Below are 13,901 nucleotides of genomic sequence, written 5' to 3'. Positions count from 1 at the left end.
GCTTCCAGTTCCAGATAATCAAACGGTGAGCTGAGATAATCGCCTGAGGACTGACTCCTCTCATCAGTCACTTGTTAAACATCTAGACTGTACTCCTGAGTCCTTTACAGTACAGCCACGCACTGACTTTACCTTGACGAGGATCTTGCCCTTCAGTGTTTCTGGCGATGGCAGCCATCCAGATTCATCAGCTTTGATGTTAGACAAGTCCAGTTTGTCCCCCAGGACCTCAATCAGGTATTGGGCCATCTTCTTTTGCTGAGGAACACTGCAGTGGTTTTCTATGGACAAGATGACTGGGTAGCTGAGAGGTAATCACACATAACAGATTGGAGTTAGAGGGCTGAAAGGTTGAGGCGGAAGAGAGGAAAGTTTCATCGCTATGGGAATCTATTTCGTGGCTCCTTGCAGCAGAGGTTTGAATGTATGAAGGGACTTAATTTAAGATTACTATTCATTTTTTTCTTGATTCGACCATGAGTACAGACAACATAAACTGTTCAGTCATACCAACAGCACCTTTTTGAAATTAAAACATAAATTACAAAAAATCAAGGTAAAACATTTTTCAAGAAGGCAAACAATTCACATTTCTTTTTCAACAAATAACTTCAGTGGACTTTTTAAATTTGACAAGTATGTTTTCCTATTATTTAAAATGCATACTTTATTTGAAAAAGTATTTAATGTGCTCTTAATAAACTGTCAAAAAAAAAAATAAATAAAAAAATAAAAAACTGATGTCCAAGGAGTGCATTTTTAGTTCCTTAAATGTCACCTGGAAGAACTGCTGTAAGAATTGTTTACAGACATTCGTGATTCCCACAGGATGAATCACACTGACTTAAGTGAATTTTCCTCTAGTTCCACCATGAGGTTGATATTTGTAGTGAGTGAAGTGTAAAATACCTTTACAACTGTTAGATAGACTGCTATGAAATTAACAATGGACACGGAATATCTCTGGAGGTTCACTCTATCACCTTTGATGATTCCCTGACTTTTCCTCTAACACCCCCATGAGACTGACCTTTTATGCATTTACTGAAATATCTTGACAACTGTTGTATGGTTGTCTGTGAAACTCAGCACTCACAGCGATGCCCCCCCAGAGGATTAACTATAACAACTCTGATCTCTTGACTTTTAATCTACGGCCAACATCTGATCAAAATTTCAGTTTCTCAAATACTTTGGTTTATGACCAAATACCTGCGAAACTAATGACATTCCCATCAGTCTCAGCTAGTGTTGAAATGCTAATTAACAAACGGTTGTATGCTAGCATGCTAAACCAACACAGTGAACATAGCAAACATCATATCTGGTAAACATCAGGGTGCCACTCTTTAAAGCTTTTATACTGGCAGGTTAACATGTCTATATGGTTTGAAAAACCATCATTTCTTGTAACATGGTTTCTAAAAGTCTTTGTTATACAGCTACTTAAAAAGACATTGAACAAACAATAACTCTCACACTTAAATGTCTGCAAATGTCCTCTGTAACAGATGTGCTCTGACAGATACTGAGAATATGAAGTTTATTATCACTTGTAAAAAGACATCATTGAGGCTCTTTTATCTGTAGATGAAAGTTAAATAAATGAGAATGTGTGGATAAACATTTAAATCCACATTTTTGGTTTGACCTACACATCTGTGGTCTGGCATGTAAAACAAGTCTTAAAAAGCAGCTACATTCAAGAACAGACTCCTCATTCACAACACAGCCTGATTCCCAGTCTCCTTCAGATGGAAATCTTTCATCCCAATTTTGTCCCTGTCAGCCCTCTGCAGAGCCTGGTTTTATTCAGTGTCCTGGAAAATCTAACCGTTCTTTGATGTTTCATGCAGCCTTTCACCCCGCTCCTTTTTAGCCAATTATCTGTGGAATATGGTGTCCACAATTATATTTTCAAAATGCACACACTGAGGGTGAACATGCACACAAAGCAAGTGTTTCTCCTTCATTTTACTTGAAGAGGCACGATCTAAAAATAGAGATTTTCTCTGCATCCTCTAGACTGTGTGCATGTCGATGGGATTATCACCCTCTGAAGCTGTGAGGAGGAGGAGGAGGGTGTCTGTGTGTGTGCTTTCATTTCTCTGTGTATGCTGTTATGTCTCTGCATCCGCACAGGTTGATTTGCAGGGATATATCAGTGTATGGTCTGTACATACAAATTATAGGAAAAAAAAATCTGCATAATGTGCAGTTTCCATGCAGGACCAAAGGGATTACTATAGTATAGTATAGTATAGTATAGTATAGTATAGTATAGTAGTTTAGTTTAGCCATAGGCTACTATTTATTTTGAATGGGACCTTGTATTCTGGTCCCACGGTGAAAGCTGACAAAAGCTCAACTTTATGCAAATGTATTCTGATGCAATGTGAACGCCACCTAGGGGAGAGCAACTTTGAGCTTGTTAGTTGTTTCCTACTTTTCTCAGAAGGATCTCTTTCAGTACAGAAACAGGGACACAATGCTGATTAGTCTTACCAGTCGTATTACCGTAATTTCAACCATACACGCTGCAAAAAAAATAATAATAAAATAAAAAATTCAATTAAAATTAAAAAAAAAGAAGGAAAGCTATTCTGTACTCTGGACACAAACTGTGAAACAGGAGAACCGCAAACATGAAAGACTAAATGCAAACTGATGAGACAGAAAATCTACAAAATAACATGATACGACTGAAAACTCAAGCATCTAGCTCTTACTGTGTAACACTCACACTTTAACCTGTGAATTCTCAGCCCTCAAAAAATGAAGGAGTGTGTGTGTGTGTGTGTGTGTGTGTGTGTGTGTGTGTGTGTGTGTGTGTGTGTGAGAACATACTCATTCTTGACGAAGGCGTACTTGTTGATGGTCTCAATGACATCTTTGAAGAGAATCTTGGAAGTGAGAGTGTAGCCGTGGTGTACAATGGGCTCACCGTCTTGGCCGTCCCAACAGTCCACTGGGGACGGGAAAGAAAAAGCAGTATGATCAGAAGCTTTAAAAGTTATTGTGAAACAGCTATTGTCAAAACTGTCCTGACCAAAAATTAATGCATCCTAATAAATAGTGTGTAAAGCCTGATAGGTCTTATTCCTCTTTGCCCCATTCTATCCTACAAAGGAAAAACACTATACAATATCCGTATATTTTGGCAAAATTATAACCATGACAGCCTTTTAAACTGGCAATAATTACAAAACAGTTCCAAATACCAAGCCAAAACACAGTATCTACATGACAGCTGTGTGGTTACCATATCAAATGAAGACTACCTTGTGAGATAGCCATGGCCAGCCTTAATTTAAATGAAAACTAAGTTTATTCATTAATTTTCCCATAACTGTTATCTGTATATGACAAAAATTCATTTTAATGAACTGACATTTTGATGGTTCAGTGTGCGAATCCACATCATCAAATAAGAAGGAAATGACTGAGCCCTAAAAAAATGTATATAAATGTATATTTCTGATTCATTTTCAAAGATTCATGTCTTCAGTGGGAACCAATGGGCTTAGGGCTGCAAGTCACAGACAGTGTAGGAGAGTCAGTATTGAGAAACAGACTAACATACTGTTGGTTTGGATCGTTGAGATAATAAGCAAATGGAGAATATTGGCCATATCCTGTAAGCGTGAATAACATTTTCCATGCAACCACAAGGTGACAATTTTGCCATCTGCTCAGGTCTGTGCAGACATGTGTGCACTGTACAAATATGACTGATTGAACAGTACATGCCTACAAGCATGTTGACTGCACAGCATGATAGATGCAGACACGCAGACTAGCTCCATGTCTTTTTATTATAAAGCAGGTCTAAATGCTAAATAAATACTGTGAAAGTATCAAAACACTCATGTGGAGAAATGCAAGTGATCTAAACGAGCCATTAGACCTTATGTTAAGTTGCATTGTTAAAGCTACACAGTCACTGCCTTCAGCCATGCCCTCAGCACAGCCCCCCGGGACCCGCCACCCAACCTTTTTATTTTTGGTGTTCTTTACTTTATTTACTTTATTACTTTAACAACAACAACTTTAACAACTTAATACCAAGTGGTCATTCTGTTGCTGACCCAGCAGGCTTAAGTTTATTTATTTCCTAAAACACCAAAGCATTTTAATCTGAATTTGACTGTCTGTTCAACTTATTTCTGTGCTGACTGCTTTACATTTTTTCCTCAACAGTGGCCATCACCATTTACTGGTGACCTATACCAAGATACAGAAGTTTACAATCTGTGGCTGGCTTGACTGTGCCTCACTCAGAAAAAAGTCAGCCAATCAGAAGAGAGCCTCAGAGACACAAAATGCTCCAGAGAGAAGTGTCAGAGAGGAGATGTAAAACTATACTGACTCCTCTGTGTTCTCTGCTCTAAGGCCCTGTTCACACAACAAGAGTTATGCTAAAAATGACATGAGATGTTTTTCCTTTGCGTTTTAAAAAAGTTCTGCACTCATGTGACAATGTTGCAAAAATAATCTTTGTGCACACTGATCTGCAAAAACCACTGAAAATGCAGTAGTATGCATGCTAGATGAGTCTGCAGCACAAACACAGCTAGATAGTCTGCCATTGTTGTTGCTGTTCTATTTGCACATGGCTGCTACTGAAAACATAATAGCCGTGCACAAGGTGCGGCAGCGTCATCACAGTTTTCACAAGAACCCTGTATTGTCAGTTTAAACTGCGATTACACTCTGATTACACCCGTTTTCAAAGGTTTTTGTTTTCAGGCCCCAAATCGAAAGACCAAACAGCAACTAATGTTTACAGTTTTAGGCAATTACCACTGTAAATAAGGCCAAAATGAATGTGTCAGTATCATCCTACACCGATGTACTGTAGGTAATAACAGCAACAGTGAGACAGTTAGCAGCTTAACTAAAGAGTTTTGTTTTTAGTTTTCTGTTTGTTTTACAATGTGGTAACTAATAATAATAATAATGATATAATAATAGTTTGTTTTATCAGGCAGACTTTTTGTGCATAGTGAGGTACTTAAAAGACAAAAGCAGTGTCAAGCCAATGTATCAACACTGCTACTTGCTTTTAAAAGCAACACTATTTTTGAATCTCAAGTTAAACTGTGCCTGTGGTGGAAGTGCATGTACACTATGTATACATGTCTAAATCAGTGTGTGTTCCATATATGCTGACCTTCTACACAGCGACAGCCAGCCTGCAGCACCCAGGCGTACATGTCCACCCTGGACTGTGACATCAGCTGGTCACCCATCAGGTATGTGTTGTGTGAAGAGGCGATGAAGTAGTTGCACAGCGGCTGGTTCATGTCCTGGTTCACACTGTAGTGTTCTGGGTTGAAGATGTCCCCTGCTGGGCTGCGCATGTAATTCGTAAAACCTGGAAAAAAGTTGGACAGCTTTTTACAGCAGCTTTAACCAACTTTTTAAAATTCATATGGAATAGCTCATTTTTTAACTGTCCAGAATGAATTAGGAATGAAACATTTTACACCAAACTGCGATTAAGACTCTTATCAAAGACTACATTTCACTTACATTTCTCAATTTCATTAATAATTTACATTTATTATGTTGCCAATAGTGCTCAAATTCAGCACGGTTATATATATATATATATATATATATATATATATATATATATATGCTCCTGCCACACCTGATAGCTACATCATATGTGTTCAGCCACACTTTTTTCCTCTATAAGCTATAAATCTCTGAAAGAGAATTATGGCCATGGTGACCAGAATAAGAAAGAAAGAAATTAATGAATTAAAAGAAGAGAGAACAAATTAGACTGCAAGTCTGTACAAAAAGGACATTTACAGTGGCAAAACATCTCCATCAAACTGTCAACACAAACTGTGCATAATTTGCACATATGTTTTTGATATATAGATGGCCAAAATATAAGACTTCCGTTACACTTCACTAGAGGAAGTGAACAATGTTCAGGAATCGATGAAGAACTGAAATCTTAGTGGACTTACCATCAATTCCCAACACTCCGTCTTTCTGGTTCTCAGAACACGGCTCAAATTTGTTGATAATTTCCAGGCAATGGTCCTTGGTCACCTTGGTCATCTACAAAATATGGAAATATGTGTCAGACAACAACACTATGTAAACAGAATAATAATACATCTAAAGAAAACATCAACATCAGGTGGAATGTATGAAGATAAGGTACTGGATAATGCAATTAAAATAGCTCCCTACATGTCATTTCTCTCTCCATGCCAGCTGCAAAATCAACTGTGTGCCTGGTAGCTGATCTTTAAAGCCATCTGACTGGTCAATCAGATTCCCATCTCTGCTAATCATTTAAAGGGGGTGTGACAGTTTCAAGTCTATCCCCTTAGCTGGGACTCTCTCATTTTGTGTCAGTTTTATTTGTGACAGTTTAAACCATATGAGAGAATGATGATTTAGCTAGGTGTCCTGGTGAGACATTATTTCCATTTTAAAATGGTTTTCCTCCCCACTTCTAAGGTACTAAATAATATACACTTGAGAATGAGAATGCTGTGCAGAGAGTAAATCCAGACATAGTCAGCAGCGGTTAGCCCATAACCATTGTTACTGTGGACTGGCTCCAATAAGTCTCCTGAGCAGCAGATCTCACAGGCTGCAGCTGCCTGGCACGCTTACACACACAATTCCATAAAAGCTTTCCCGAATTTGAGCAAATATGAGACAGAGTAAAGCAGAGACATCATATAACTAACCTTTTTTTCTTAATTATAGTTATGTGAACCTATAGCTGTTCAACATCAAACACATAAAGAATAATTACATTTTTTTGTTTATTTCCAGTTGCAGATTATACAGTACCAAGTCTCAATTTTAACTTGAGTGGGTTTCCATCAATATTGAAAGAACTGTGTGGGAGATATAGCCCTTTTAACTCATAGCACCCACAGCTCAGTGGTTCAAAAATACCTGTACAGATATATATGAAGTCAAACAAAATCATTGTATTTAAGGGACTACAAATGTGAACCTTGGTGGCACTAGAGGAAAGGTCAGGGATCACCAAAGTCAGTAGAGTCCTTCCCCTTGGGGATCATGAATGTTTGTACAAAACTTCACTGCAATCCATCCAGTAGTTCGTAAGATATCTGAATGTGTACCGAAGCGATGGACTGACCGTCAGAGCGCCATGCCTAGAGACATTTGTCATTGTACTGATTTGGTGCAATACAAAATTGGTGCTGTGGAATGTACATTATATTGAATTTAACATATGAACCATCAGAGCAGTTATTTTCACCTCCAACCCATCGATATTTTTGACCGGCCTTGTTGGCATATCTGAGTCTCTCTCTGAGCCTTTATTCGAAAACCAGTTTTTATTTCAGAATTTAGGCATCTTTCTGTATGTATATTTAAGTCTAACAGTAACATTAGATTTTTCCTAATATGAGGAAGATTGCAAGGTTGTCATGAGTCTATAGAAAACAAACGGGCCAACTAAATTCTTCACCTCTGAAACCAAACCTTCTGCCTTGGGAACAAAGTTTAGTTTGGACTGAGTGGGAAGAGATACTGGCTGTTCTTTGCCTGTAATACATTTTAGTCTGAATCAGTTCCACAGAAATACAGTAAGACATACAGTTAATAGAAACACTTGGATATAGAAACTAGATTGTTACACATTACCTTATTTATCATTAGAGGCACAGATAAACAGATGCCACTAAAGTCTGTAGTTAGAGATACTAGGAAGGGTAACTCTGCTACTGGCATCATTTCAAAGATATCGCTTCATAACACTGATTCCACCACTTTCCACTAACAGGGGAAGGAAAACCATCTTATTCACGGCGCCAGAACTGAACACTTGGTATAACTGAAGAAAAATACAGCACATCTGAGTGAAGCTGAGCTGAAGCTGTTATGCTCATTAGATAATTTTTCTTTTTCAGACAATGGTCTCATTAATGAGAAGTACTTCATCCAAAGCTCCAACTGCACCTCAAGTGCTATGATGGTACAAATGCTATTATCCCTGTAGGGCCCCTGTGGTCTACATTTCCCTACATTAAGCACCACTCAGCCCAATGGCTACTCTGTTAGGCTTTTGACCTCCCACCCTGCAGAATCTAAAAGCATGGAGCCAAACTGTGAAAGAGCAAAAAAACAATTTTTCACTGTTTTATTTAAACATTAACAAAAGGCAAACAAGTCATACTAACATTGAAGCTACTCAGAGGTTTCTCATGTGCTGGAAATATTTTTTGACTAATAATGTATCCATCCATCCAGTACCTCTGTGCGGTCTCTCAAACTCTCTCTCAAACTATAACATAGGTTGCCAGATTTTAGTTTTTTGAGTTTAGATTTTGGGTTTGGTCTTTGTACACACGACACACATGAAAAAATACTTCAAGCATGCAACTCAACTAAAACCACTACTTGTTGAGTTGACATTTTGATGCATGTCATACATGTTAAGTAATGAGCTGCAGAGGTGTTTACGGGTAACTTTTTGAACTTTGAACAGAGCCAGACTAACTGTTTCCCCTGCTTCCAGTCATTTTGCAGAGCTAGACTAAAACTCTGTGCTTGAGAAATATTCATCTGTACATAGCTGCATACAGTCAATTTAAGAAGGCATTATCAGTGGAAAAAAAGAACTTTGGAATTAATCTAACATCTGTAGATCTACATTATCCTGTATGTGTGGACCACCACAGTGACATGAGAATAAATGCAGAAAGCTCTGACAGACAAGTGGAGAGAATTGCCACAATTTGGGAGTGCTGGATGAGGACACAACCACTGCAGCCTTGTGAATAAGGCAGTTACAGTGATTTGATCCTAGCTATGGCTAGCATCAGTCTGTATTATTGGCTGAATGCAGACTGAACTTGTACTGTGGGTAATAATTTTCAACAGAATTAGCTGACTGTGCCAGAACTACATTGCATTGCTCTACTTACAGACCATTTTGGAACAGCTCCAGACAAGCAGTTATTGATTTTTAGAGTCCCACTAGGCCTGTGATCCAAATAAACTATTTATAGGTTGTAAAATTATGTAGCAGAGATGTGTTATTGCTGAAATATTGTATTTGTCATTGACCTGCTTCTGTCTTAAAAATCAAGCATACAGAATGCAGATAATATAGGGTATGCCACATGATGGTGTTAAAGTACTCTACTGCCTTATTCTACGTAATGTTAACAATCACTAATTGTCATTTCACTGATCTGTTTATAAGGTCTGTATGGCTTTAGTGAGTAGATTAAGTGGGTTTTTAGATTGTCCGTGCATCAGTGTTTTTTTGTTTTTTTTAATTGGACCTTTTTCAATAAAATATCATGTGAGAGTAGCTCTCTCTGAATCAATCTGTGAGCATTTGGAATTTCTGGCAGCGGATGTGGAAATTGCAAAGGGCCTCTGTAGAACTGTTGTAGGATGCTATAGGCCCCCATCTGCCTGAAATGATGCATTGCAGTCTCTGAAGCATCCTTTATCCAGACTAAATTGTAGTGAATTTGTTGATATTATACACAAGTGTAACTTGGGTTGGGCTAGAATAACAGGTTCTACCACTTAGACAACTAAGGAACAAATGCTTGTCTTTTATCAAGAATGCAAAATCTAAATATCATTTGTCTGTCAATACAGAAAATGTAAATGACCCAAGTTTCTGCTCACAGAGAAGGATTTTATAGAAACTGTGCCCACCTTTGTTATGAAGGATTCTGTTGCTGTTTATGACAAAATGGAGATTCTGAAATGTTTTAACAAGCATTTTATATTCTCTGGCTGTCTGTCTGATTCTGATTGTTCTGCATCTGTGAAGCCTTATGCTGATGTTCTAGTTTTTATTTTGTTCTTTTTTCTGTACAGGACATTCATAAAGACATAAAAACTTTAGATCCTAGAAAATCCACTAGACCTGATCTTGATCCTTAGTTTTTAAAACTGGCAGCTGATTTTATAGTCGAGCCTCTTGCATACCTTTTTGACAGTAGAAAATAAGGACATTCCTAGTACATGGAAATCTGCCTTCATTTTTCCTTTATTAAAAGGAGGTGATCTAGGTACTTTAAACAAATACAAGTCAGTATCTAACTTATCAGTACTGGCTGAAGTTAATGAAGCTCCTGTTAATGACCAACTAAAGGATTTTTAGATGCTAATGCAATTTTGTCAGCATATTAATTAGAAAAAATTAGGGAAAAAAAAACATGGTAATAACACAACTGCAATTAAGGCTGTAAATGACATTTCTGTTGCATTTGACAAGAAGCAGCAGTGTACAACACTTTTTATTGATCTGTCCAAAGCATTTGATACAGTTGACCATGATAATCTAAAACTTAGACTTTTGAACATAGGACTTTCTGTGCGAGCAGTTGCTTGGTTCTCAAACTACCTTTGTAACAGATCTCTGTGTATCACATATGATGGTCTATGTTATGATTTAGCAATGCTGATTTAGCATTGCATTGCTAACTTTTCACTGACAATCTTAGAAGGCACCAAGTAGCTAAAATGCAGACACTGTGTGTACCTTTTGCTCAGTCTCCAGGAAGCGGGCCAGGTCATCTGTGTCGAGGTGGTCTTTGTGGTTGCTGTAGGTGAGCATGAGGAGGTACAGATCCCTGCGGGTTGACATCATCTTGTAGAAGGAGCAGAATTCCTCAAAGCCCAACGTCCCCTGGTTGTCATCTGTGTCTGCCTCCTATACACCAGATACAAGAACAGTTCAAGTTTTGTTTGTTTTCCCAATGTAGCCTTGATCTAAAATCCTCACATTTAAAAACATGCAATATTGTCTTTCTGGGTGGACTTCGACTCCTACCATCTAAAGCAATTGATGTGGTAACAAAGCTGGAAATTACATTCCACTATTCTGTAGTCTTTTTAAATTATCCATCTGTAAAATGTTCTCTAAAAGAGCTGGTACTGAAAACTGGCAACAAAACGAGAAAGGGTGACTGGTCTACATTCAGACATAAAGCATGTTCTGAATGCTAACAAGACAAAACATACTACTTTAATTTATTAATTAATATTATCATATTATTCAGTCTGAATAACCTGGATGACAACCATTCAAAATGCATAGCTTTCAGATGTATGAAACAAAACGAGGGCAACAACATCTAAAGACAGTAAAAACCACAGTGTCATTTATTAATAAAAGTCACATGCTTTCTGGAATCTTTCCAAAGCATTTTATTTTTTGTTTGAAGCAAAGCCACGCTATTGTTATCGTATTTTTTCTGATACCTTCCCTCTTGGCAAAGAGACTATAGGGTGCAGCTAAGCTTAAACTGTAGTTGGGGTACTGAGAAGATGCAGGAAAAAGAAATATAGACTAAAGTGACTGTCTGTGAAGTCTGTGATTTCATGTTTTCTTTATTCATCTGAGAGTGCATTTAATTACATGTTTATTTTAGTACACATTATGGTCAACACTTATTCCTCATTAACATCTCACTAATGAATATATTTTGATCACATTTTTATTTAGCAACATAACACTAGTTTGGAGATGACATTTTATGTCACTATTATCTTTATGTACCTACTCACCTAATTCCTAATTTACAACAACAGGTTTGGCTTTCTAGGGGTAACAAGATAAAGATAACAAGTCAGCCTATAAAAGGCTACAGCTATGGTTGTATACTCGAACAAGGTTAACGAGAGCACTGCAGTGGGTCACACCATGACCCATGTAATCCTTGCCTCAGTTTACTGAGGCAGTCTGTGACCGGCTCTATATGCCAAGCAGCACTGGAGGCAGCCACTCACTGTGGGGCAATGACGTCTGTGCTAGTTGGAGCTTGGCCTCTGAGCTGCTCAGTATCCTACACACACTGGGCTTACAACAGTGAATGAGAATCTGCCACATAAATCTCAATATGGAAGAGTTTCTCCTTTCACAGCAAGTGAATATGATTCTACAGGCTTTTTATTATTTGACCGTATCAGATGTTTATACAAATAATTGCAGTGTGGTGTGGGAGTACATTAATAAAAAACTTCATATAAAAATTGGATTGCAGTTTAAATTTGTTTTGTCATGCTTTTGGGAGGAGACGAATCCCTGAGTTCTCCTACAAATCAAATGCACTCGGTTGCCTGCTTGAAGAGCTACCCACCTTACCAAAGCTAAAGAATTTCATTATTGTAGCTTTAAGTTCAGTGATCAGATTTTTAACACTAAATTCTAGAGGCTTCTTTACCATGAAAAGAATAAAATGTATGTACCAGGGAAAATTGTGGCACTAGAAATAGCATTTTCTGAAGAACTGACAGCAGAAGGAAATTGCAGAAGCAATGCTGAAAATGACTGAGAAAACAGGTCAAATGCAGAAGCAAACCTTGGAAACTGAAAACCAAAGGAAATTGGGGGCAGGAATCTTAAAGACATAACTGAAACAGTTCTCCAAATAACTGAAAAAACTGCTAAAATGTAAAAGCAAAGATTGTAAGCTAGAAGCAATGTGAAGGCTGAACACTGGAGGTAACTGCTGAACAATGCTGAACCTGAAATATAAAACTTGAGCTGGGAGCTAAAGTGCAATAGTTGTAGAAGCTGAGAACAGAAACATGTTGTTGAAACTGCTGTAAAGCAAATGCAACACAAAGTTGTTGAATTTCAAGTTCTAAAGTTTTAAGAATTTGAACTTTCACTACCATATTTTTTTGAATGGTGGGAAAAAAAGGGATTGCACACATCCTAAAAAAGCATTTTGACAGTTGAATGGTTTCTATAGCTGAAAGTATGCAAGATTAGGGAGGGACTGAAAAACATACAAAAAATGAAAAAAAAGGATAATGATTTTTGAAGAGACAAACTACAAGTATCGGAGTGCAATGGCAGAATCAATACATCCAAAGTTGTGGCAGAGAAGGAGGTGTGGAGTCCTCCACACAGATTATACTGAAGCCATTGGTCTGCTCCACTAGTGTGTGGTACTGTTGGTAAAACTACTGTTAGTCTTCTGAACCCTGATTCAACACTTAGCCACCCAATCATCACCACCATGTTCTCTGCCTGACAAAGCCAATACACAGGAAGCCAAATGACTCAGAGACATAAGACAAACACTTGACATCACCAGATTCAGCTGTTGGTTTTGCACACATCACTTAGTTGTCACTTAGGTTGTGACCAAGTGACACATGAGTTACAGACAGATGTGTACAGACAGTATAATTCATAAGACAAGAGTTATTAGACACTGAGTTCTGCTATCAGCAGCCAGCATTGTGCTGTGGCAAGGCTGCAGTGATACACATCCATTTTGCTGTTATACTTTATAACCATAGCAATCAGTGATGACCAACACTGATAAGGTAGAACCAGATGAAGACATAGTACCAGTTAACTTGCATCATTATTCATTCCTTGAGGTGACAGAATTCTTTTCAGAAACAATCCTCTTGTTCAGGATCCATCTTAGCCCTAGGAGGATAACACAGTAGTAGTAGCAGCAGAGCTGGAGAAGTCTTTTATTGGACATCAATCTTGCCTTGTTCATTCCCATTCCTTATGAATGAATCAAGGCACTTAAGTTGTTAGCAGGCTTGGGCTTTGTGCTTTAACTCAACAGCTAATATGGATTAACTAATCAGTTAGAATTGCTGTTTCCTCTTCCTATAAAGCTTTCCCTCCACATGCACATAACCTCTGCTGGAGAAGTCTGCTTCTTCGCTTGCATTTACAACTGTAGTAACACCTTGACCTATCACATCCAACCAGCAGGCTGTGACTTATGAGCACCAACAATACATGACACCTCTTCTCTGTCAACACAAAACTAGATATCATATCATAGAATTAAGGCATAACTCCAAGGCTTCAGCGCTTTCCTTATTATGGGAATCTGGTAAAAAAAAATAATAAATAATAATAATAAAAAATAGTGAAA

At 37.8% G+C, this 13,901-nt stretch overlaps 1 protein-coding gene across 1 annotated transcript in view; it reads right to left on the bottom strand.

Moving 5' to 3' along the window:
* The window catches only part of plch2a (phospholipase C, eta 2a), a 60,297-nt gene that overhangs the window by 27,514 nt on the left and 18,882 nt on the right, over positions 1–13,901 (bottom strand). Inside the window, 5 exon segments of the mRNA XM_051071014.1 lie at positions 133–304; positions 2,848–2,968; positions 5,174–5,377; positions 5,988–6,081; positions 10,526–10,696. Of these exon segments, the coding sequence (XP_050926971.1) occupies positions 133–304; positions 2,848–2,968; positions 5,174–5,377; positions 5,988–6,081; positions 10,526–10,696 (762 nt within the window).

This window comes from Lates calcarifer, linkage group LG6 (assembly GCF_001640805.2).
Source record: "Lates calcarifer isolate ASB-BC8 linkage group LG6, TLL_Latcal_v3, whole genome shotgun sequence".
NCBI lineage: Eukaryota > Metazoa > Chordata > Actinopteri > Centropomidae > Lates > Lates calcarifer.
This window is presented reverse-complemented; position numbering and strand designations above follow the sequence as displayed.